We start from the raw sequence: 27,600 nt of genomic DNA, 5'->3' as shown, positions 1-27,600 counted from the left end.
CAAGGGAGGGTGTGTCGTTGGTTTTATGATACGCGTGTTTATTTGAAGTTATAATTCTTAGTTCACAAGTTATTTTCTATCATAATGGCGTGCCCTATGAGGTAAGTTTAGCATGAGTTTAATTATAAACTTTTTATTACAACACGATTTAAAAGTTGTTTGAATATTAAACTTGTTTGAGAATGAAACGTATTAAAACGTTGACAATATTTTTTAACTCTTTCTTTAGTTAATGTTCATTGTTTTTGTTCATGTTGTTCTTGTTTTATTAACAGATTTGTCCAAAACGAGTAAACTAAAAATTCTTCATAAATATATAATAACTTAGTATATGGTTTAGTGAAATATGATTTTAAACCCAATTTAATAAAATAACATATCTGTAAAATGTCATATATTTTATTAAATTTAATTTTGAATGAAATGTTCTCTAACTCTTCACTTCCGTCTTGATATTTGTACAGATTTTTTTTTAAATTAAAGTTATAAATTATTGCGTGTCCAAAAAGTACCGACTCTGTTTAAATAATAATAATATCGATATTGTGTTTTATTTATAAATTCGCACCACGTGGTGAACGACTGCAGAAAATATCGGAGAATTAAAACAAAATCAATATATATAATTAAGATAAATGTTGAAATTATGTATCTCAATGACCTTTCTGTTTACCGGCGTGAAAATAAATATTTATTTGATTAATCTTCCTATTTAGCGGATATGTTGTTATTTTTAATCATTATCGCGTTCCAAATTTAAAACAACATTAAATATTCACATCGATTATCATGAATTAATTTTAGCAAATTAAGCTAAAACGTTTTATGATTATAAATAAATATCAATACTTTTAATCATGATTGGTGTTCTGAAGCTGACATCGATTTTTGTTTCGAAAAAAGACTAGTCTAGACACAAATAGATTGAATACAGTTAGCCATGCTCCGTCAACTGCATCTTGCAAACCGTGCCAATGTGTCTATGACAATAACGAGAACCGGTTAACACGTACTTGTATAAAATGTTTTTGCAAATTTCAAAACACACTTTCTCTTTATGATCATATTTGTTTTATATAGTCACTAGCTGATCCCGCAAACGTTGTTTTGCAAAAAAAAAAATGATATTTTAATTTACAAATAAAAAATAAGGGTTGATCGTAGAGGGGTGAAAATTTATGGTTGTATGTATTCTTGTATGCTGTATCATAAAAAAATAAAAACAAAAAATTTCGTTAAAAAAAAAAAAAAAATTAAGTGTGAACAACCTTTATCACTTAGGGGTATAGAAAATAGATAGTAGCCGATTCTCAGACCTACTGAATACGCATATTAAATTTGGTAAAAATCAGTCAAGCCGTTTCAGAGGAGTTCAAGTTCGAACACCGTGACACGAGAATTTTTATATTAGATTATCTAAATAGGTACTTTATAGAAAGAATTATTTTATTCACCGATGATTAAAGTATACAATTACTCATTATTATTGATGCTCGTGATTTCTTTAATGTCTATATCAAAGATCTCATCGAGGAGCTGAGAGATACAGGGATCGGATGACATATTGGTAACCTGAGTTAACAATCTGAGCTATGCCGACGACATGGTGCTTCACAGTCCCTCGATCAATGGTATTAGAAAGTTGCTTGCTATTTACGAAAGGTACGCCGCGCTCACTGCTGATAATATAATGTTTCAAAGCCGGAGCTTTTGGTTTTCAGAGCAGGTAAGGGTCCGGAGACGGTCTCGTCTTTGTATATTTGCGGAGCACCAGTTCGGGTTGTAAGCAGTTTTAAGTATCCCTGACATATGCTAACAGAGAACTTATAAGACGATGTTGACATCGAGAGAGAGCGTAGGGCCCTGGCAATCAGGTGCAACATACTCGCTAGGCGCTTCGCATGCTGTAATGCAGATAAAAATCTGATTTAACTCAGAGCCTACTGCCAAAGCTTCTACACATGCCAACTCTGGACGAATTATACGAAAGCATCGTACAATATACTTCGAGTACAGTGTAATGACGCTCTTCGTTTAATTATGAAAAAACCCAGATACTACAACGGCATATTTGCGGACGCCAGGGATCACGATTACTACGCAATCTTACGGTGTCGAACAGCTAATGCGTGGAACAGGCTACGTAACTGTGGTAATAATATTTTAACTGGTCCCGCGTGATGTGTACAAAAGTGCTTTCTATCACCGCTGGATACAACTACACAAGAGTGTGAATGGCAAATAACCACGATTATTTATGTTATTTATTTATTCAATAATGTAGCATTATTTTGTATTTAGTTTTAACTAGACCTATTTTTATTTTTATTATAATTTAGATAATAATATAGATCGCAATTGTATCACAAATATAGAAAAATTCCTGAAAAAAAAAACAATTTATTTATTTATTAAGTAGGAACGAAAGTACCCGAAATAGTCCAGGCGTATGAAATATATTTTTGTCTAATATCCATCAGCGCTTTAAAAGGGAGTCCTAGGACTAATGCATGTTTCCAATAATGATTTACGACACAAACGTGGTCGCTGGTTTACTTCTGGCCTCGTTGGCTCATAAGTGGTCAACGTACCATAAAGGTTATGATCAGTATTTCTTTGCAAGATTGATTCAAGAATGAGGAGATAAATAGACGAATGAAAATAACTGATAGCCCAGCGGACTGGCAAGTTAAAGTTGCAGTAAGCCGTTGGGTCCTTAAGGTTTCATAATGGAGACTACAGATCGACCAACGCGGCTAAGAAAAGGCCCACAAGGTGGACAGAAGATCTTGTTAACCCTTAGTAGCCTGATTTACAAAAGTGATTTTTTTTTTTAATATTACTTTGTTTGCTTGAGAGTCTAGATGAAGGGAAAAATAGTTTTTTTTTTAATTGCGTTGGAAAGAATATTATACAACAGTAAATTACGTACAGCCAACCTATAAAAAAATAATAGTAATGTGAACATTCGGTTTAACAGATTGGTATCAAAATTGAAACTTTAGTCTATTAAGGGTTAAGGTATTATATACTGGATCCAGACCACTTCCAACCAATGTTAAAAAATATAAAAATGATACTTATGTCCAGCAGTGAACATCTAACGATTAAAATGATGATGATATTAAAATCATAATTAGAAGTTCCATTACAGATTTTTTTTTGTATCAGTAACGCTTTGCTTATTTACGTTATCAGTGCAACTACCTTGTTAATTATACTCTTATAGTAAATTATCAATGAACAGAAAAACTAGTTACATTTTTCTAATATGTATAGTGCTCCGTTGTGCTTTCACTCGTAAATAATAAATAGAAATAAAATTATCTGTAAAAACGTTTGCCTGGATCAACTAGTAATATTTTATATTAATATCACTTCACCATCATCAGATCAGCTGATAGACGCCTGCAGTAAGGCATACGCGTACCGTACCCCAAAGATTAATACGATGGCCGGTCTTGCCCTGCTCACATCTAGCGGCTTCCTATATTGCCTGTCCACCACGTGAGAGACATACCCACGCCGCGTCCTGTCAAAACAACGGCCATCAGTTGAACGATGTGCTCCACTCACTGCCACTTGAGACGAACAGTTTTCGAGCTACATCAGCTTCCTTAGTTCCTCTGTGTATCTCATGTCATAAATATATAACATAATATTCATTAATCAATATGTATTCTACACGTAATATGGTACGTAACAATTGCTAAACGATTGTAAATCGAGATCTTATCTTTTATTAGTCGTAACGTAAGCTCGGTTGGTTTCTACAAACAAACTGTGTAAGTCGTAAAATATGTATAAATATTTTTAATATTTATAACATCGGCAGCTTATCAATCGAAGAAATGTTCCAGACGGAATGCCTGTATACAAAAATGTACCTGACTATTCATATACATGTACGGGAATATAATGAATGGTATGGACGCGCGGCGCATAAGCGGCTCGTGTTATGATGCATGTGTTCAATCTTCGCTTAGAACAGAGACGAGCAACACGCGGCCCGCATGTAGCTTGCGGCCCGTTAAACATGTTTATACTACCCGCCAAGCATTTCTGAGCTTCGAAACAAATGTCCAAAATATCGCAATGTTTGAAGATGAAGGTCTTTGATCAATGTTTGTTACCCCTGATGACACACGGATCTCGTCTCTCGGCGGGCCTCGAAAGAAGGCTCAAGGTCACCCAGAGAGCAATGGAAAGAGCTATGCTAGGAGGCTGCGAGATCGAATGTGAAATGAGGAGGACTAGAACCAAGATCACCGATGTAGCTCGAAGAATTGCTGACATTCGGAGGGGCATATCGCTCGTAAAAACGATGGTCGTTGAGGCTGAAAGGTTATCTCAAGTAGCGACCACGAGCCGGTAGTCGCGGCGTGGATAGGACCCCCACTAGGTCGACCGTCATTGGTAAAGTTTCGGGGAAGTCACTGGATACGCGCAGCGCAGTACCGGTCGACGTGACGATGTTTTGGTTAAGCCTGTCCTTAACGGAGGGCGTCCATCGGCTGAAAAGAAGAAGTAGGTACATAATATATATAAGCTTGTATCGAAAAAACGGTGCCATATTTCTCATTAAAATTATCAAATACATTAGTTTTTAAATATTTACATTAAAATTTGTATATTTACTAATATTAATATATATTAAAAATAAGTTTAATTAATTATTAATAAGCGTTACATCGCGCGCGACCCGCTAAAATAAAATAAAATTTAAATTTGCTCATTTATTAAAAAAGGTTGCTCACCCCTGGCTTAAAATAAAGCGTCGGTCGGGACTCGCGTGTTAGCATTTGGGCGATAATATAGGCAATGTGTGGCAAGTGATTTTAGGTATAAAGAGCGGCAGCAGCACACTGTTGGGTGAAGTGAATCAAGCTAGAGTTAGTCGGTATAATTTTGGATAATGTTCGTGCTGTAAGCCTATTATCTCTTATAGCCTCATCTTTACAGTTACGGAACGTAAATTTACACTGAATTGTAATTGGTGAACGAAGACATTTGAAAATTTAAAAGATTATACAGTTACAGTTTCATAAATAGGTTGTTTATGTTAAGAACAGTTGACGAGGTGTACTCCGAGACTGCGGACCAATTCCTTTGACCGTCCCGCTTTACGCGGGTGTGGCGGTCTTAAACGGTCCGAGTCGGGCTTATTGACAAAATTATAATGCTATTTATATCCCCGGGCGGACCCATTAAGAAAGCACGTTTGTTGTTGAAGCATTCTCCATACAACAGTTGACTTCACTTAAAGCGTTCCGTCGGTCGAGGCCGGTTGGTTAACAACTGTACGTTATGTACACACGTTACAAAACTAGTATGGTATTTACCTTTCCTCTATTAGACAACCACCGTTGTATAATATTATACACTAATTTTTAATTTAATAACAACAAATTAATTAAAAAGATTTTTTTGTTTATTTATTAATATTTTAGTATTTATTTCGCCGCATAGAACAAAAATTTTAGACGATTAGATAATTATTTCGATTTTTGCATTTGGAACTGCCACTGCTCCATGAAAAGTTCTTCAAGAAGTCTTCCACTTACTGGGTCTATGTATCCTCTATTACCCCTCTCCACATGCTGCTCGCCGGACTCTTGCGGTTGGCCCGTCTGATGCTCTTCATCATCATTTCAGCCCTTAGACGTCCACTGGTACATAGGCCACTCCAATAATACCAATAGGAATCAGCCTACATCCAGCGTCTTCTGGCGACCTTAACAAGATCGTCTGTCTACCTTGTGGGTATATGCCCCACCTTGGACATGGTGATCCAAGGTCTTCATTCCAAAACTTTCGGGCCACAGTGGCGAAGTGTTCTGCCTGCTATTTGGTCTGCCCAATACGACTTCGACTTATATCTTACATTTTAAATTTTGCACCCATCAACTACAGTATTTTACCTAAATAATATATGAGTTCACACTCATTAGTAATTTAGTTTTTTGTCATCACAAATTAATCTGACATAAAAAATTTTAAATATACGCTGTGAATCTATTAAAAAGTTGCGTAAGCTTTTTTTATTAACATTTTTGAGGCCCGCGACACGATGACATGCGTTTATGGATCCTACAAAAAATAACCTTAGTAACCAATACCGATGATCCACATATATAGAGTACTACAAAAAATTTAACGAATTTATTATCTGTGATTGGCATAGGTGAAGAGATTTTTTATATAAAACGTATATGTTAATACGAACATGATTTCAGTACTTCGGAGTTAAGGTATAAAATTTCTTGCTTTTTATTTTTTATCTTTTTAAGCCAAATATTTTAGTCGACTCTAGCCGAGATCCTCTCTCGGTAAGGTTGTATAAATATAAAATTTAAGAGGTCAGGTTCTATATCTAGATATCATGTGCATTAAACATACCATTTAAAATAAAACTTAGATCCTCTTTGGCAAGTTCAAATTGCCATGGAGAGGGCTATATCCTGTATTTTCTCTATGAAATCGAACCAGAACTGAGGAGATGCGTAAACGAACGAAACACAATGTGAAGTGGCAGTAAACAGGCCACATAGAACGAATGGCCGCTGGAGGCTCAAGGTTTTGTAGAGGTGGCCCACAAAACCGACCGACGATCTTGGTAAGTATGATGAAAGACAGTGGATGCAGGCTGCTTTTATCCACTCTTATAGAAAATCTGGTAATCTGGAAAGCCAGCAATGCAGTTCAGCAGTGGTAGTCCTAAGACTGAATGATGAGAATGAATGATAATGAATAATAATTTCAGTAACAGTTTATTCAAGCTAATCTTCTAATGTATAAAATTCTCGTGTCACGGTGTTCGAACTTGAACTCCTCTGAAACGGCTTGACCGATTTTTACCAAATTTTATATGCGTATTTAGTAGGTCTGAGAATCGGCTACTATCTATTTTTCATACCCCTAAGTGATAAGGGTTGTTCACCCTGAATATTTATTTTTTATTTTTTTGACGAAATTTTTTGTTTTTATTTTTTTATGATACAACATACAAAAATACATACAACCCTAAATTTTCACCCCTCTACGATCAACCCTTATTTTTAAATTGAAAATTAAAAATTTTTTTTTTGCACAACAACGTTTGCAGGATCAGCTAGTTGTATTAATATATTCCATTATTGGACTTTTCGGCCTTTTAACTCTGTAAATTATGGGTACATCTTGTTGTTTTAATCTTGAAAAGAAAGAGAAGAAAACAAGCACTTATCTGAATAATTTGAATCGTTTTTTCAATAGCACCTTTTTTGTCGACACACTAAAGTTTATTAAACTTTAGACATTTTTGGTATTATTTCCTTTTGGTCTGAACACGATTGTTTTCGTTATTAGAAAAGTTAAATCACTTTAATTCTATTATGGGTTATGTGGTTATATTTTAAACATTAAAAATAATATCTTGTAATCTTAGATTATGTTTTTATTTTTCAAATAAAGCAACCTGTCAAAAAACTGTTTTTTTTTTACTATAATTAAAAAACTAAAACATATTTCACCATGGTACTAAAAAACTAATTCTACCCACCTGCAAAATATCTACACTCCTCTACATAACATCCTGTATATATAATCAAATTAAATTAAGTTCTAGGGAAATACCGGTAGTATGTATACTACCAGTGGCATTCATAGACAGATGTCAATGTCACAGAGAAATGGTTTTTTTATAAAAAAAACAACTATGTTCGAATATTAAAAAATTCAGTGATCGGAATATGCGGAGCTAATTTGGTCTTTGAACGGGAAGTAATAACATGAATATGCATTTTTATTAACGTGTTTTTTTTTATAACGTTGAAAATTCAGAGTAAATTTTAACGGTGCGTTAACAAAGAGAATAAAAACAAGAAATAGAAATCGCGAGATAATTTAAACATTTATAATCGATTAATATTGCGACTTTATATCCCTCCGCCATTGAATATTGATTTTCAAGAGAATAATAGATGAACATACATGAACAAAAATGTCGATTATGTGTGTAATGACGATTTTCCAAAATTCTATTTTCTAATTTTCAAGTCCAAAATGTATGTTTATGTATGTACATCTTCAACTATACCGATTCAATGGTCATTAATTCATAAATAATTGTAATTGTTTTGTAAATATAATTAATTTACATATTAAAATCATAACCCGTGTTTGCTGACGAGGGCAAAATAAATGTATAAGAGGTGATAAACACATCATCCTAGATACAAGCATTACCAGAGTTTCCGCCACTTCTAGCATTAACGCCTTCCGATGTGACAGTTACTAGCCAAGTAGTAGCAATCGACTAAGTCGAGGTTCGACACGATCGGATGTCCTGGAATCAGTGGCAGCTCAATTCCAAGTCTCCTGTCGGGGGCTCTTTTCTCCACATAAAGACCTCCTAAGCAAAGTAAGATCAGCGGCCTTCTCATGATTTAATGCAAGAGGTCTAAACTTAGATTTCTGTATGAGCCCTTGAGCTAAGTTACGTCAACAATTTATGTCAAGCTTTGTCAGGAACTAACGAGTTTGAAAATGCTAAATATAGATAGAATTCGTATCCAAATTTAAAAAAAAATTGATAATTATTATTTGTAGCATATAAACTGTTTTATAATAAAAATCAAAGGTTTATTACCAATTAATTAAATGTACCTTACATTAAATAACCATAAATTATTATTAATCACTTTATATATATAAAGTATGTTATAATCTTTATAAATTATACAGTTAACATACTTAAAAATGTGGTACTGTTTACGTAAGCACAAAAAATAATGCGAAAAACGTGTAACACAGATAACATAAATAAAATTCTTTCCGACAGCTACAACAAAAATATTTCGGTATATTTTAAAAAGTAATTTATTAATTAATTACATATGCGATTAATGATTTAAAACCTGTTTAGATAAAACTCACACATGAATGACATTCCAACTGTTATAGATATAAACAGAGGTTCACTAACCATTTTTCATACAGATTGCTTTCAAAATTAAACTAGTTCTGGTGGGGAAGCAATATTTCTAATATACTCATCCAATATATAATATGTATACATAACATATCCAAAACTTGATAAAAATGTTAAGATTACAATTAAGTCAAGTCTCGACAAGTATTTACGAATTGTGAATCCGCTTTTTAGTCACGGCAACGTAGACTCCTAGAAGAGTGTTAAGTGGAAAATTTTTGTCCTTAAAATTTAAAACATTCGCATACATTTAATAAAATAGCTATACAACCTCTGAAACAAGGAATTATAAATAAAACTTAAATCAATTAAATATTATTAACAATTATTTACAAACTATTTAAATTTTAACACGATAAACATAAACTTATACAGCGTGTTTGTTTATTTGAGTTAAAGAGTGAACGTATGCCACGTTGGGCAGCAAAAGGCTTTTACAGTACCCGGCAATAAATATTTCACATCGTCCTTTGAAAAGAGACAATCGGCTAATTTCGGCTTCGTAGTTCGTTATCTCTGTCGCACGAAATACAACGACTGACAAAACGTCACATAGGTAGCGTGGGATATAGTGCTCTACGAAGCGGAAATTAGCCGATTGTCTCTTTCCAAAGGTCGATGTGCCATATTTATCGCCGGATACTGTACAGATTTTACAGCTATTACCAATCGCCCTATATAAAGCCCAGATTATTCTTTAATATGTAAAATTAATTCATTTTTTGTATTAGAATATAACAGGTTAACAACTTCTGGTAGTACAGATTCTGCAGAGACAGCTAGTAAACTATAATTAATTTTAATATATGAACCGAATTTTGAAAACGCTTTTTTATATATTTATCATTACATTACGTATTATTCCTGAAACGTTAGATTTTTGGATAGGGTGTATCCATACATTAATTAACAGCACCACTAATATCCAATCACCGATCATCCTGTATCAACAAAAATATACAAATGGAAAGTAAGTTTTGTTAAACTATTAATTTTTTGTTATTTCTTTGAACAAGACATAAACATTTAAGGAGAGACTAATCGTCTGTGTTTTTTATTGCCTTGAAATACCAAAGATAATAAATAATCCAAACACGCTATTTCGTTATAAATAATTCATTTTTCATCAAATAAGCAGATTTGTTTACAAACATGGAAATTTTTAGCTTTATTCTTAATGAATTAAACACGTATTTTTTGATTAATCTTAAACCATCTACGAGGGTTATGCTCGGAGCTTTCCGTTCAGAGTGGACGTGCCTCGAAGAATTGCTCGTGGCAGTGGTCGGAGCACGTTACTCTTGTAACTGAAGGTCGTTGGTGCTGAAAGGTTCTCGAGTGGCAGCCAAGAGCCGGTAGACGCGGAGTGATTATGTGGACAGCGTTAGACTGATCACCGTGGTGATCTTTGGGGGGGAGGGGCTATGTCTTGAGGTGGTTGTTAATCTCTTGATGATTATGATGAAATTTTAAATCAATTAAAATATCAAATGAGACAAAAATTATTTCAATCAATAAAATTACTAATTGTTTGAATATTTCAACTGAAAACTCTATTTAAGAACACGCTAGTTATGACTTAGTGTTACATTTACATACCTACTTAGAAAAGATTTTCACAATACTCGTTCAGACATGGTTAATCTGTTTAAAACGCTTTACTTTTTTTGATTAATTAAACAAGTTGCAATTAATACCTCACGGAATCCGAAAGACAAAAACGAACGCTTTTATACGTCGCTTGAAATCTTGTTTTAAGTTTTTATCGATCGTTTCTTGCTATGGCTAAAATTACCGGATCAACTTCTACTTTTAAATGTGTAATTAGTAATCGTATAGTATTTTTACTCATTCTTGATCCTATTTAAAAACTTGATAGAGATACTTTCTACTTATTCTCTGTTGAAGTTGTTTCTGTTAGCCTGAGGGCTTTGACAGGTTCATCAGAGCTGAGTTCACAGAGCGGAAGGGTCCGTGAACTTAAGAGATACTATCACGTTAAACTGCTATATACGGAATGTGCTAAACAGTTTTATGATCACTTTCCGGTTCTTGGTATACCCGAAACGTAAAAGTCAAAACAAATGATCGATTTAATTCAAGTAAATAAATTCATTGTATTTATGATATCCTCTGTAATTTAAATATATTACTACTTAGCCCGGGCATAAATAATTTTATAATTAAAAAAAAACAATACTTTTGAATTTGGATTCTGTCATTTTTATGATTGTTCATAATGTTTTCTTATTTTCGCGCTAATACATTGTAAAATGGAGTAGGGTGATAAAAAGAACAGAATCGTTGTGATAACATTATATAAATTAGATATAGTGCCAAATACAATTTTTAAAATCCTCAATACGCTTCGTATTAATCAAATGTTTGAGTACTGGGCTATTGATATGTACAATAAGACCTCTATTTATGACAAAAAAATTCTGGCCGTCCACGTATTTGTAAGAAAAAGGCGATCAAAGCAGTATGGGAAAGAACTCTAAGAAATCTTGACCTAAAGCGGAATATTCTAGGCAGAGGAAGATAGCTCTGTGAAATATATCGCGTATTTTAAATAATGTCTTAGCACTTACAGCTTATTAGAGACACACGGGTCATTTATTAACTGATAATTTTATAAAAATAATAGGGCGGTAAAATCAAAACATCTATATAAGCAGTACGTAAAGTGAAGTCACCGGAAATTTTGTAAACAAATTTTTTTTTAAAATTGCGCGATATTTTAACAAAAAAATGACAGTATTTATGATGAAAGCTCTTAAGAAGCTTCCCAATTAGTCAACAAAGTACAAACGTGGACATTATCCGAATTCAGTGATGGTTTAGTGGGGTGTTAGTAATGAAAAAGTAACCCAATCATATTTTTGTTAAAAAGATATCAATATCAGCACAAGTGTGTCACGATACCATTCTCGGGAATGTAGTAAGGCGCTTAACAACACCATGTTCAATAACCAAGAATTGCCCTTTCAGTAAGACTTGGTACCAGGTCATAAAGCTCGATTCTAAGTTGGTTAAAAACGAACGTTCCGGACTTCATCAGATCTTAAGACTGGCCGTCATATACTCTTGATGTCAATCCACTGGATTATAGTTTATGATGACTTTTAGAGAGTTAGGCTTACCCTTAACGCAATGATAATTATGAGTTCCCAAAACAATCCATACGATTGGCAATGAAGGATTTTCCCGTAGAAAGAGTGCGTGATGCTATTGATAATTCAAAGTTCAAAGAATTGCATTGCAGCCTATTGTAACCACTTCAAATATTTTTTTTTTATATTTTAACATAACTATTAACCTATAACTACGTAACCGTAGAATAAAAAAAAGTTTTTTGGTAACAATATTTATGGCAAGACTTAGTTATACAAATACATATACAAATTTCTGAAAAAATTTTAATAATGAAAAAAGACCATGTCTCTTCCAAGATAGGCGTGAATGAAAGGTCTCAAATAACAGGGCCAATAAATTATATTGAAATATTCAAAGAGTAACTCTATCAACATTCTGGAATAATTTTTGCCAAAAATTAATGGTGTCATTAGTGTTTATATTACTTTGAGGACCAACGAGTGTCAAGTTTAGACGCGTGCACTATTTACAACTTCAGTTACAAATAAGATTTTTTAAACACATCACATTTTTAACGTAATGAATTATGTCAATAAGACAATATATTTTTGGACTTAATCCAGGATAGCGTCTCTAATCTGTCTTTGGTTCTCGATACTTCACAGATCTATGATGGACGACTCAGCGGCGCAAGACGGAAGTCACCTCGGCAACGAGGCGGGCATGCTGTACGGCGAATACCTGATGCTGGACAAGCTGCTGACGTCACAACGGATGCTCAGCGCCGAGTCCTTGAAACCAGTTCACGATGAACATCTATTCATTGTCACACATCAAGGTATATAACTTTTTGTACAGTACCCAGCGATAAATATTACACATCGACCTTTGGAAAGAGACAATCGGCTAATTTCGTAGAACATTATCTCTGTCGCACGAAATACAACGACTGACAAAATGTGACATAGGTATTGTGGGACAGAGATAGTGCTCTACGAAACCGAAATTAGCCGATTGTCTCTTTCCAAAAGTCGATTTACAATATTTATCGCCGGGTACTGTATATGATTATAACCTCATACTTATTACTGATATTATTATCATTTCAGCAGATTCACGTTCACTCCTGGACATCCTCCGTAGATTTTCAGTGTCTTCCGACCTTAATTAGGTTGTCCTTATGTCTGTCTGTCTTATGCCTGTCTATCTTTGCTTGCTGGTACATGGTCTCCTCTTTATAAACTAAGAAGCAGAACTTGGCATGCCACTTGATTTGAGTTTAGTATTTCGATTCGTTTTTGCTCCTTAGAGCCGAACCGATCATTAGGTTGTTATTGTACTTAGAATTATAATATACGAAGGCATAAGCGTGTATCTCTATGTTCTACTTTGAAATGCACCGCAGTTGTGGAAAGTTTTAGGCCTGTACTATATATTTAGTAGAAAAAGAAAGAAGGTTTTATGTTGACTTAGCTTAAAATTAACACAAGTACTTTCGTAATCTCTTTATATTACAAAAGTAAAAACAATGGAAACCATTACTACATGTTGCTTACGTACGGCAGTAAAGCTTAAAACGGATACACTGTAATAAGATTTTCAATGAAGGATTCACTTTTTTTGTAATTTCATGGTCGATTGTTTCAGCATGAAAGTAGGAATGCACCGTAGGATTTGATGATAGAAATACATTAAAATAAAATAGATTTAGTAATAACTACATTTAAAACAGAAGTGCACATCTCTAAGAGGATAAAAAGAACAAATAACACAAATTAATAATACGTTATTATTTTTCCAGCGTACGAACTCTGGTTTAAACAGATCATATTCGAAGTGGATTCGGTGCGGTCACTTCTGGACGTTGAAGGGCTAGACGAGGGGCACACAATGGAGATATTAAAACGCCTGAACCGGGTTGTTCTTATATTAAAGGTAAGCAATCATATAGAACATACAAAAATATTTTCCTAAGTAGGCAACAGATAATCATAATATCATGTATGTAAAACTGATGGTAGATCGATGACGTGTTCCCCCTATAGTAATGCTTTACGGTGAAAAAGGGAAAGAGACAGAGATCTAAAACAAACAGTGATAAAATTTTGTTTTATAAAATCGTGCACAACCAACATACAAGATGTCCAGTGTCGGAATTTGAATTTCAAATTTATTATTTGTGCTGTTTTTTTAATTACGATGTCATATTTAACGGAAGATAAACGCGTATTTGATTTCGTACCGTATTTAGTCGTCGACAATTTTGTTCTCGGTACGACATTGGGTTACGTGATGCTCCAAGTATATTCGTTCGTTACTACAGTATAGTATAGTAGTTGCGATTCCGTACAACTGAAACACTATTGTATGATCTCAAATTCTACCTGTTCCATATATAGTGTATATCTGAAGGTGATGACTATCGAGAAGGTTTAAGCGGGTAGTATAAGTTCTGAGAGGACGATATCTTGTTTATATCTAGAAAAATTACCGCCGAAAGCCTAAATAAACCTATAATGTATCTAGGAATAAGAATCTGTGAATAGTAAACAAAAATTTGTACTATAGTGATACCAAAACCGATGCACTGTGCCGGTAGATATGCGGTCGGCGAGACGGGGGCCATTCCGTTTCGTCAATCCGCCTTCATCTCGCGGCGACGACGCTAATGCTTTTTTACTCGGCTTTTACTTCATCGCGCTTTCCTAAGGCTCGATATAACGATTCTGGTTGCACTATAGCCGTGGTAGCTCAGCGGTAGATAAATGAGACTTGCAATCGTAGTTCACGAGTTCGTTTCCTGAGATATAATCATATGTAATTTGCACTATATTTATATGGGATTGCTACTGCTTATAAAGAAGCTTTCAGATGATGGGCAGCAGCGTAACATTATACTAAACTGCGATTGTCTACCCGCCTGAAAAGCATGGCTTTTCTATCTTATATGGTATATACTGCTATAGATACCTTTGGGTGAATCCTTTGCCTGGCAGTGAGCGTGTATGGGCTGAAATGACGACGAGTTTTTAGATTTTGGAGTGGAGAAAGCGTAAGACGTCCACCAAGTCGACAGACGATTTTGTTAAAGTCGTCAGAAGCCGAATGCAGGCTTCCAACGGGTTCTTTAGGAAATTTATGGGGGAGGTTAAAATGATAATGTTAATAGGCAATTTGTTTACCCGTTTTTCATTCATACATTTATATATATATATATATATATATATATATCGACTAATTTTGGCTTCGTAGAGCACTACCTCTGTCCCACACCACCTATGTGGCGCTTTGTCAGTCGTTGTATTTCGTGCGACAAAGATAACGGTCTACGAAGCCGAAATTAACCGATAGTCTCTCTCCAAAGGTCGATGTGCAATATTTATCGCCGGGTACTGTATTACTATGTATTAAAAATAATTATTGTGTACTACCTGTATACATATATTAGAATTATAGATTTCATATATTTTTGTTTTACACGAAGTTTGATTCGAATGTCTCAATAATATAGCTAGTTGTATGAGTCTCGCCGTTTCAACACATAATCGCCCACTGCGAGACATAAATCTACCACAAAGACTTCTATAGTGGGGATATGCAGTACTCGCCACGCTGGTAAGACGGATTGGTGATCGCAGTGTAATATGTACAGGAGAGCAGAGGACGCTGCTGCCCAGCTACTCTGAATTTATTTTATGAACGGTGACAACTCTGCATAATCATTGCACAAATTGAATTATACATAAGAATATATCCCGATAATCGAACTCGCGGTCTGCCATCGCAAGTCTCAGCCTTCTACCGCTGGGCTACCGTTGCTTCTACTTCACTTAATAATTACATAACTTTATAGGAACTTTCTCTTTGTAAATATTTTTTATTGAAATATTTGACTTTACACAATAGTAAAGACAATAAAATCGAGGTAAAAGGTTCAAGTGCCATCGAAAATAAATAGAATTTCACTATTACATAGTTACCGTACACTGTACATACGGTGATCACTCATAGGTGATAACATGAAGGTTCTATATTTATAGGTATTAAGCTTTAAGGGTTGTATATATAGCTTAGTTACTGTATGATACACCCTATCCAAAAATCAATGATTTTATAAATAATAAATTACGTAATCATTATATAGTAAGAAAAAGCGTTTTTAAAATTCAGATTACTTTTATTTACTAATTTATTTATTTAATATTCTTTATTGTATACGTTAAAATACTATATATATATATATATTTAATAAGTTTTACAGTAATATACAAAAAAGTACAATGGGCGGTCTTATCACACAAGGCAATCTCTTACAGACAACCATAGTATGGAAAAGGTAAAAGTACTAATAATGGGTAGTTTACGTGTACAAAAAATACATACATACATACGTATATAACATGTATACAGATTACTACATATTAAAATGAATTATTGTTTACTTTTTGTTACTGCAGATTTAATATTGCCAAGTTATTGGCATGTCGTATTCCAAATGAAAAATAACGTTAACAATGATCCTTTTGTATAGGATTTAATTAGTTTTATTGAAAAAAGTGTTCATACATAATTCCATTTAAAGATTTGAGACTTATAACCAAACACCCTTTATACATTCCAATTCAAATGTGGTTATAATTATTACGTAATATAATAAATCGAGTGTACATAAAAAAGTACAGATTCAATATATAGTTTCTTAATTTGAAATAAAACATGAATGTTTGTTAGCTGTTTAATATCAAATGTAGGTAGGCTGATAGTTCAAACTCGGTGACCTTTCACCTCGGCGTGCGTCGCACCACTAATCGATGATAAGTAAACAGGTTCGTACTGGTTTAGGTTTTTTTTTTAAATAAAGAATGTGGCTTCGTTTCAAAGATTTAGATTAAAAAGTTGCCAGCACCCATATCTTTGTTAACTAGTTGAGCCGGCGAATTTCATACCGTCAAACAGTCAACGAATGCATATAACTACACTGAATATAGGATATAGAAATGTAAAAAAAGTTAAGAACAAGGAAGAGAATGTTCACAAGATCGATAATTAAGAAAAAAAATCAAAGGAAACTAGGTCTTCATGCTAGTGGAAATATATATAAAAAATACACGATGATTTTGCAAATTTCAGATTTTAAAATTTATACAAAATGATTAAATACAATTTATCAACTTTTAAAATTATAAAATAATACTCGCAGGAACTGGTAACACTCGCGACTTATACTCAGTTAGCGGTAGGAAGTTATTTACTACCCAAGCACGTATCTGGTCTTACTTCGATGAAATATATGTAATTTGTGGGTGGAAGAAATTTACCACCTGAGCAAGTTAGAAAGGAAGATGATAGCCATAATGATCGAAGATTTTTCACATTTGTATAAAGAGTATTTACAATTTCCGCGACTCTAACACAACGGCAGCGACTCACTGACGGCTTCCGAATTCAAATCCGCGTTCGATTTTTAATTCGAACACCCAATAATTTTTTTCAAAAAAAGTATCGTGGTTGTAGTGGCCAGCAATATGAATCGTAAACGCGTTATTTTAAATTTTATTAGCGGCCTAACTGGTTTATTTTTAATGATAATTTTGTAATTAAATATTATCATATTTTAATACTTATTACCCTATACCGGAGAAACACATAGTATCGTAAAATTGGTCCAGCCGTTCTTTAGTTATAAATGGTGTAACCTTCATAAATTCGGTTTATGTACAAGGTGATTGATATAGGTATGAAGGCTATAAAGTTGAATGTCTAGACATTTTTTAAAACTTTAAAGCTTCTATATCTATTTCCAATCAAAATTCATTTCATTTTCGAAGTCATCAATCTGAGATATGCTACATTAATTTATGTTTTCTATTAGAATAGAGGCTAATTTTTTTTAATGTATTGTCTGTACGAGGACAGATAGTAAAAAATAAATCATTTAACTATGTAGTAATCTGTTTTTCGAAGATGTTAGTTTTTAGTATATTATAATTACATTATTTATATATGATACCATTGATTATTTTAAGACTGTTCCTTACATTAATTCGTGTAAACATGTAAAACTTTTATACCATATCTCTTTTAAATAAGATTATTTACACCAATCATGCTGTATATACCTGATGGTTTTGGATTACTCATATTTAAATTCAAAAAAGGTATTCATTATATTCGAAACGGAAACTATAAAATGAGATTTTAAAAGCATAAATTTGTAATAAAGATTTTTTTACGATTTCTTGATATTAAGATATTAATAAATTATATTTATAGCAATTAGTAAAGGATGATAATGTGTAATGAAATAATTGCGTTCATTAATATTTTTTTTAATAAGAGACTGATTTTGAAGGCAAAAGACTAGTTTCACAAAATTAATAGGTACTTCAGATATACGTGTTTGATAATTGTACGCTTAAAAACTTTAAAGGGGCGATATTATTATTTATTTATTTTCAATTATTTTATGATAAACCCAACCAAAACTCAATTGTTTCAGAAATAATAACGTAATGATAATACAGTAAGAAAAACATTTATAAATTACGTATTACTACATGTTAAAATTAATAATTGTTTACTCTGTTTTATATAGTTTGCACTGTCATAAGTTGTCGCATTTATAAAGAAAAAAATAGTGAATCTAACATATGTCTACGGTGTTCATTTTATACAGGATTATTAGATATAGGTGTTATTCCTCAAAACTTTTAGCTAACAAATAAACTGTACATTCACTCCTTTAAATATTTTTCAACTGTAACTAAACAACCCATAATGTGATTTGATTACAACTTCGTAGGTATTAGGGCACTGATTTGAAATCCGCGAGCTAAAAACACTATATTTGGAACAAAAAACGAAGTCATCACCACGTTCTCAATCAATTTCATGTGATAGCTCAGTATTATTTGTACTCCAGATGATTTCACGATGTAAGGGAATATACAGTCTGGAAGCAGAATTATATCTCTGAATAAGATTATTTGAAAAGTTAAAAAAAAAACGGCGCGGTAACGGTAAACGGTGTATATGTATATATCTATATATGTATACTATGTCCAACAATGGACAACGCGACTGAAATGATAACATTAAACAAAGACTTAAGAAACAAGACTTAGGAAAATCAAGCTTTAGTTTTTAAATCGACTCAAGCATAAAGTTATTATTTTTAATTCGTCGGAACACACATTTAGGCCGCTTCAAACCGATTCTATTAGAAATCAGACACATAGGCGTGTTTATCTATTTGGCATCTTGCACTTAAAATGATGATAGTTTTGAAAATGTCATTTAAAGAAAGCGTATAAATAAAGTTCTTTAAATAAGGTGTAATTTCATATTGTTTGTTTGGCTCTTTTGCAAAACTGTTCCGCCGGCCACAAGTATACAACAAACGGCCGTACGCATTTAACAGCAACCTAAATAATAACAGATAACCTATGACTCGCATATCTAAAGATTGTCTTCATTATTACATATAATATTCTTTAAATCTACAAATGATTAATGTATTTGATTGATAATTCAATTAATGATTAATTACATTCAATTTTTAAAAATCAACATAAATATATACGACGAAATAACGGCGGTAAGTTTTGAAACTAATATATACTATATATGATTTATAACATCTATACAACAATTTGTTTGTGGTTTTTTACTGACTATTTACGTTAGAATTGTTCACGGTTGCCAGTCTTAATATGAGAGTAAAATTAAAAATGTAGTGACCGGCCATGTTTTACCATATTTTTAATGGTCACCGCTATTGGGACCCCTCGTATCCATATTGTGGGACAGGGACTTTTTATGTAATACTTTTTTTTCGCGCTCCTTTATCCTTTCTCCTATGATGTTTTATTCCTTTTTTTTCTTTCTTCTCTTTCTACCCTAACTATTACAAATTCTTTGTTTTTATTCTATATCACATTTTTAATCTACACTAAATATACATTTTTATGTGTATTATTTTATTTACTTATTTATTTGCCTATTTTACACTTTTATTTACAATTTTTAATTTTAGCTCAACCCTTGTTTTTTTTTTAACACGAAGTCGTACCATTTATCGATCCTACGAAAAAAAATTATGAAGTCTTAGCTCATGTCATTATATGTGAGGTACTCTTATGTGAGCGGGGCACATTGTTCCTGCAGCTGACGACCTTTGGGGCCGAAAATTGGACGATCACAAGCCGGTAGACGCGAACTGAGGCGCGCCCACTATCAGAAATCACTGGATGCGACACGACTGACCATTGTGGTGGACCTTTGAAGGAAGTCCTTGCAGGGAGCGACTTACTGATTGAACAAATATTACCATTAAAAAGTATATAATATTTAAAAAGCAACGTTTTTACTGTTCTAGTTACTGGTAGACCAGGTGATGATCCTGGAGACCATGACACCGTTGGACTTTATGGACTTCAGGCACTATTTAAGACCAGCGTCCGGATTCCAAAGTTTACAGTTTCGCCTCCTAGAGAATAAGGTAATGTTAACTGTTCTCATAACATTAACCTAAACACAGCTTTATGTAATTGGCACTTGATTTGGCACGTAGAAAACAAAAACTTAATATTCTTTGTGTTATCTTTGTTTATCTCAATTACAAAGTTGTCGGAGTATTTTGCGATAAATAACGCCCTACAAATCCGAATAATGCCTGTCTGTCTTAAGTAACTCTTCTTTATGTGCCAAATTAGACGCCGGGTACCATATCAGGCGTCGGAGAAATGTCATATAAACTATAAAATACGTATTGTTAAACTTTTTTAGAAGATGTGATGTTTTGGAGTTTCTTCCTGCTTCGTCTTCACAGCTACATCACTTTGCTCAGCAAATTAGAATTAAAAAAAAACGGATAATAAAAAAATTGCTGATCAATAAAAGTAAAAGTTACAACGTGGAATATATAAATTTTATCTTTATCTTCAATATTGTTAAAGAAATAACAGCGTAACAAATAAAAGGTTCAATCCTTTTTCGGTATACCTCGCTGATTGACCATTAATCAAAGACGTATGTGAATATCTAGAATATCAACGTTCTCACGAATTTTACTTTTAATAATAATCTAATTAACCTTCAACATGGTCACACAGAAGCGTGCGATCACCACCCACAAGGTGGGCAAGCATTAAGGTCTTCCGAAGTCATAGGTTGCCGGCCGCTTTCAACCGGTCCTATCGAAAACGTCTGGGGGAGGGTTATGTTCAACAGTGGACATAACGGCTTAAGTGTTGATGATAGTAACATCTTCTATTCCGATTTTAGTCGGAAACCCGTCGAAAAGTCGCCAACCCGTTTTTTAAGGAGACTTGTTTTAGACTTGTTTGAGACTACTAAAACAAAATTTCCCAAATAAAACAACCTTAAATAATGTACATTTTATTCCAGCTGGGTCTCAAACAAGCTCTTCGTGTTAAATACAACCAGAATTACCAGACGGTCTTCGGCGACGATCCTGAAGCTATGGAGGCTTTACGTAAGTAAGTACTCCAAGTTGGCTCGATAATTAATTTCATACTCTCGTGAAAGTTGATTCGAAATGATAACAGAAGCCATATAATCGTTGTTGTTATTCCGGATTTGAATCGGGAACAGGTTTGAACTGGTTTCATTTAAGTTTTGTCATTAAATTCTCTTCCGAGAAAAGTTTATTTGAAAATAACGACATAATAGGCAATAAAGGATGATTGTCTATAGGTGTAAAAGCTTTAAAAATGGAAATGTATAGCGCATTTATATTTATTTATTATATTATTATTAATAAACTAAACCTTCTACACCTATATCCAATCATCGTATAAAGAGTTAAAAGACCCTAAAATATGTTGCATTACAGTACCCGGCGATAAAAATTGTACATCGACCTTTAGAAAGAGACAATCTGCTAATTACGGCTTCGTAGAGCGTTATCTCTGTCGCACGAAATACGACTGATAAAACGTCACATAGGTAGTGAGGGACAGAGATAATGCTCTACGAAGCCGAAATTAGCCGATTGTCTCTTTCCAAAGGTCGATGTGCAATATTTAATACCGGGTACTTTACATTATATTTCTAATGAAATACCTCAGACCAAAAACTTCTGGAATTACAAAGTTTGCAGGGATAGACAGTAAACAAAAATTGATTTTCATATGAAGTAATACGAATTTTGTAAACGCATTTTCTTAGTTACGTCATATATTATTTCTGTTACAACGAATGGGCTATTTATCATTGTAAAGCTGTTACACCTTTTTCCAATCACCCTGTAAAGTTTTACATATCACTTATGTCGTATCCATATGTTACTAATGCAATGAAAATGGAACCATACATTTACAACTAAAATTTATTTTATTTTGTAATATATATGGTCCTAAATAAATGGTGGTCAATTAATCTTTGACTGGATGTCAGATCCGAAGAGGAACCGGCATTGCTCGCGTTGATTGAACGCTGGTTGGAGCGAACTCCAGGCCTCAACACGCACGGCTTCAACTTCTGGGGAAAGTTTCAAAACGCTGTCAACACAATGCTTAAGGAAGACATCGATGCAGCTATGGTAAAATCTATTGCAACAACTTTGTTGTTCTTATGACATTCCTTTGTCACACTTTACCTTTTCAGTTTTTTAACAATGAATTTTTTACGGTCTTTAAGCTGACGGTATCGCCACAATATTTGTATATTATTACACAACAATATTACACTGCAAGGCATATACCTCTCTCACAGATATTTATGGGGGGGAAATACCTTAATCGCCATGCTTGGTATGTGGGTTGGCGATTGTAGTGTGGTATTATATACGCAGAGGACGTAGCTGCCCATCCTCTGGAAGCAGGATATATCATAATCGCCACGTTTGGTTTGCGGGTTGGCGGTTGCAGTGTGGTAGTATAGTATTCAGAGGACGCTGCTGTCCATTCTCTAGAAACTTGTTTGTGGGCAGTGGCAATCCTATATAATTAATGCACAAAGTGAAATTTTAAACATATATATCCGTATAGATGCATACTGCATCCAACGGTACTTGTCTTTATGCGTGGTTATCTTATGCTACCATTGCGGGTCTGAACAAAGTGTCTCAGCATCTAAAAATGAACTTATAATCATAATAGATATTCTAGTCAACTACTATGTTATAATCAAAAGTAATGCTTGTTTTTCAATGTTTTACTTATTACAATTGTTTCCTTAACTTCTACCAGCTAGAGCCAAATGAGACGGTACGCTGCCATCGTCTTCAGGATGCGGAGAACCGTCGTGAGATCTATCGTTCCATCTTCGACCCGGCTGTTCATGACGCGCTACGCTCCCGTGGAGAGAGGAGGTATTCACAAACAAGCCTTGTAAAATAAATATATACATGGTGTAACACGACCGGTAAATCAAACGTGGTCCAATACAGGGGGACCTCAATACCTATCCATTTCACCCATATGTATATTTTTTTTAATTGGTAGTATTGCTGGCCTAATAAAATTTTCAGGGATTTTTTTACATGTGACATATGACTGTGCGAGTGGCAATCATGAACCGGTAGACAAAGCGTGGGTAAGTTCTCCACTAGGTGGACCCACTAAATGGTTAATAATGTCGCGTGAAGTTCCTTATAGCCTATGTCCACTGCTGGACCCAGAAACTTCATATATGATCAGTGCCTCCTGACTAACATGTCTTTAGACGTCCTAAGTTAAATACATTTAAAAGTAAACAAAAACCATGACGCTGATATGCATATTGTGTGGACAGGTTGTCCCACAAGGCACTACAAGGAGCAATCATGATCACGTTCTACCGAGACGAGCCCAGGTTCTCCCAACCGCACCAGCTTCTGACCTTACTCATGGACATGGACAGTCTAATCACCAAGTGGCGCTGTGAGTAAAATTATTCATTTATTTATATTATTACAAACCAATTATGTCTTACATAATAAGAATTCCAGAACAGCTACCCTGTATTTATTTACTCATTTTTATTTAAAACTATTGTACACTCTAGAAAATGTATACATAATTGGATAATAGTAAAAATAAAAGCACAATGGGCGGTCTTATTAACGAGGAAATTTTTTCCAGTCAACTATAGAATGGAAACAGTAGATTGTAACATACAAACATACATACATATAATGGCATCATTAAAATATACGACCCTAAAATTAAAGTAAATGATGATGAATTGTTTTTAGTAATCACTTTTTCAGATATTTCAGTTTTATTATTCTTACAAAAATCTTAAAGTATTTTTAGGAATGCTTGATTCAATATACTTTTTAATTACAATATAGTTTAGAGGAATTTATATATACAGGATGATTGATTGTAGATATATAAGCTTCAGTAGGAGTGAAGGTAAACCTCATTTGCTGTAATTTACTGGTACACGCTATACAAAAATAAACGGTTACAGAAATTATTATAGTAAATAATAATTAATTTTAATATGTAGTAATCCGAATACTAAAAACGTTTTTTTTTTCTATCAATACTATCTTTCTTTACGGACTTTATTGTCATATCGCATTTTGATAACAAAAATAAATTACGTAAAATATTTAAGAGTAATCACTACATCAATCATACAGGTTGGTTGGAAAAAGGTGTAAAAGCTATGTACCTTAAATATCAGATATAAATTCACCCTTTTGAAGCCTTTACAGCTATATGTAATCACCTAGTTTGCGTAATGATATAAACACTAAATTTAAACACTGGTTTTTGTACAAAATCTTTTGAAAAGTTTTTTAAGAATTTAGAAAAAAGAAACCACTCATGCAACGCAGAGAGCTTCGGCTTCTTGCATTGACTCGGCTCAGTTAAAAATAATATTCAAAGCAAAACTTGTAATGTTCATTGTAGATAACCACGTTATAATGGTCCAGCGCATGATTGGCTCCCAGCAGCTCGGTACAGGCGGCTCATCGGGTTACCAGTACCTCAGGTCAACTCTTAGGTAAGTGTTATGACTCACGCCGCTACTATTTCTCTTATTCGCAACTTGAGAATCTTTCATCCAAAACGGCTTTCGATTTAACGAGCGATGTGCTTCGCCTGTATACTTCAGACGAGCAATTCTTCGAGCTACGACGATGACCTTAGTTTTTCTGCAAATATTTTCCTTTCTGATTAGATGTCACACCGTATTCCGAGTGTAACTCTCTTCATTGCTCTCTATCTCACTTCTCGCGACTTCAACTATTTATTCAAGAGTTTTAGTTGATCGAATCATGTAAAACTTCCTTAACTCATGTATATAGGTCATATTATGATGTACATAAAAAAAGAGCAACTGTTGAGCTTCTGGCTATCTCCTCTCAGCATATTAGCATTCCTAGTCATTGGTAGCATAGTAACTATAATTTTAAAATAATCAACAATTCAAAAGTTCATCTAAATACCTAGAATTATACATACGGAGTATAGAATAAATTCACTAAAAAGCTAAAACACATATAAGTTGAACAAGCTCACAAACGTGGTGATGATTTTATATACAGTTGAACACCACAGTAATGCTTAAATAATAAACCGTGAGCAAACCGTTATTATCTAGAATAAAATCTAAATGAAATAAAAAAGTGACATTATTTTCTTAATATATTCTATTTTTTTATTAATATTCTATTAATATTAATATTCTCGTATTCTTGTGAAAAATTTAGAGTATAGGACTCTTTCGTTAGTTGTCCGTCAAAAGGATTACATGTTACTTAGTAAAATATTGTTTTTATTGTCTGAATTTAATTATGAGATTGAATCAGGAATTATCGAGATATGCAAACGAACGAAGGTAAGTGACAGCCCAACAAATGGGTAGCATATCGACATTCGCATTGTATTTCACTTTTGAATAATTTATGGTTAGACCAAAAACTCAAAAACCGATTTACCTTATTTCTTGAATAGTAGCAGAGTAAGTAATAAAAGGACTAATATATAGCTACTTCCGCTATGTAGCAGTAGTCGTGCAATAAAGTGCACCGCCCGCCAGCCCGCTGATAAAATAGCGTGCGGCAAACAATGCGAATTACACAACTACCACCGTTACATCATTCAACACGTGTTTCACCCCTCCACGGGGCATCCTCAGGAGTAATGTTACACCGATTAGTGCCAAACACCGAGTCACTCAGTTGTGTTTCGTTTTATAGCACGACTACTGCTACATAGCGGAAGTAGCTATATATTAGTCCTTTTCTTACTAAGGATGGACTTCCGCAAAGTAACGCCTGAATCTATTAGATTGTAGCAAAGTAATTTTATTGAATGGGAACCTTAAAGTTCTGAAGGGGAGACAACCGGACAACAAGGACTTTTACCCACAAATTGGACAGATGACCTTGTTTAGATCATCAGAAAACGCGGGAAGAAGCCCTATTCAAACCGTTCATATTCGGAAATCTATGAAGGACGCCTACATCCATCCTCAAAACAGTGATGATGATGATGAATCTAACCACATTTTTTTATTCCAGCGATCGCTATAAAGTATTCCTGGATCTGTTCAACTTGTCAACGTTTTTACTGCCGCGTTCAGTCATCCCACCTCTAGACGATGGCATGAAACGCAGCCTTAACCTCACATGGGGTGACAACGTTAAGGAAAACGGCCAAAACGGTCAAAATGGACTCGAGGCGTCCCTATAGCAATCTTACTGTTTAGAAGTTATTTGGCGGGAAATCTCAATGACAGCTGTCAAATTATTATTAAAAATATCTTTTTATATAGATAAATTAATTGTATTGTAATCATTTTTTTTACATTTTTAATTTGTAGGCATTTAAAATTGTGTTCTATAATTAATTTGATTTTTGCCATAAAAATATCCACGAGACGAATATACGAAATGTTTCCATTTGACCGCCATTTTTAATTTCTAAAACAACCATCTGGTTATTACAGGTTTTTAAAATCCCTTTATGGAATTCTATTTAAATAAGTAAAATCTAAAAAAATAAGTCTATTTAAATAGGTAAACTAAGAATCAAGTTTAATTGCGGATAATTTTTTATACTTAACTTCGTTGACGATTGATGCCAGAAGAATAAAGTTTACTTAGCTTTAATATATCATTTAAAATCGATATTGTTTATTTTTGTCTTTTCAAAGATGTTGCCATTGGCATTAATATTGATTTGTGAATTTTTTTTATAATTAATAATTTTTTTCGTTCACTCAATAAATAAAGAAAAGCGTTGTTAGTGTATTTATTTTAACCTAAAGTTATCATATATTTAACCTTTTTTTCGTTGATTGTCTGCATTTTGATGGACTTCCAAAATTATGTTTTACTTTAAAAAAAAACTGAACTGTCTTTACTTTTCAATTGCTAACTAATTATTGGTTAAGTATTATTAATTAAGATACTGCATGCTGGCCAGAAATTTATTAAATTTTTTGGAAATTTACAGGGGATGGTTGTGGTATTATAATATGCGTATGTGCTAGTTTCCTGAAGTATGTGTGCGACAGTACTGCACTTTGCTGTCTCGAACCCGAAAACCTGCAAAAAGCCATTTGGG

At 33.6% G+C, this 27,600-nt stretch overlaps 1 protein-coding gene across 1 annotated transcript; it reads left to right on the top strand.

Moving 5' to 3' along the window:
• Window positions 1-26,990, top strand: v (Tryptophan 2,3-dioxygenase vermilion). The gene is made up of 10 exons (XM_068766910.1): window positions 1-101; window positions 12,733-12,905; window positions 13,869-14,002; window positions 20,445-20,567; window positions 21,476-21,567; window positions 22,487-22,631; window positions 23,281-23,402; window positions 23,825-23,952; window positions 24,937-25,030; window positions 26,553-26,990. The coding sequence occupies exons 1-10, from the start codon at window positions 85-87 to the stop codon at window positions 26,722-26,724; spliced, it is 1,200 nt and encodes a 399-aa protein (XP_068623011.1). The 5' UTR covers window positions 1-84; the 3' UTR covers window positions 26,725-26,990.
• The last annotated feature ends 610 nt before the right edge of the window (window positions 26,991-27,600 follow it).

The sequence above is a fragment of the Battus philenor genome, unplaced genomic scaffold, assembly GCF_028537555.1.
Source record: "Battus philenor isolate CCGP_79_NKW_IND1 unplaced genomic scaffold, ilBatPhil1.0.hap1 SCAF_22, whole genome shotgun sequence".
In the NCBI taxonomy this organism is placed as follows: Eukaryota; Metazoa; Arthropoda; class Insecta; order Lepidoptera; family Papilionidae; genus Battus; species Battus philenor.
Note: the sequence above shows the minus strand (reverse complement) of the source record. Positions and strands in the feature narration are given on the sequence as shown.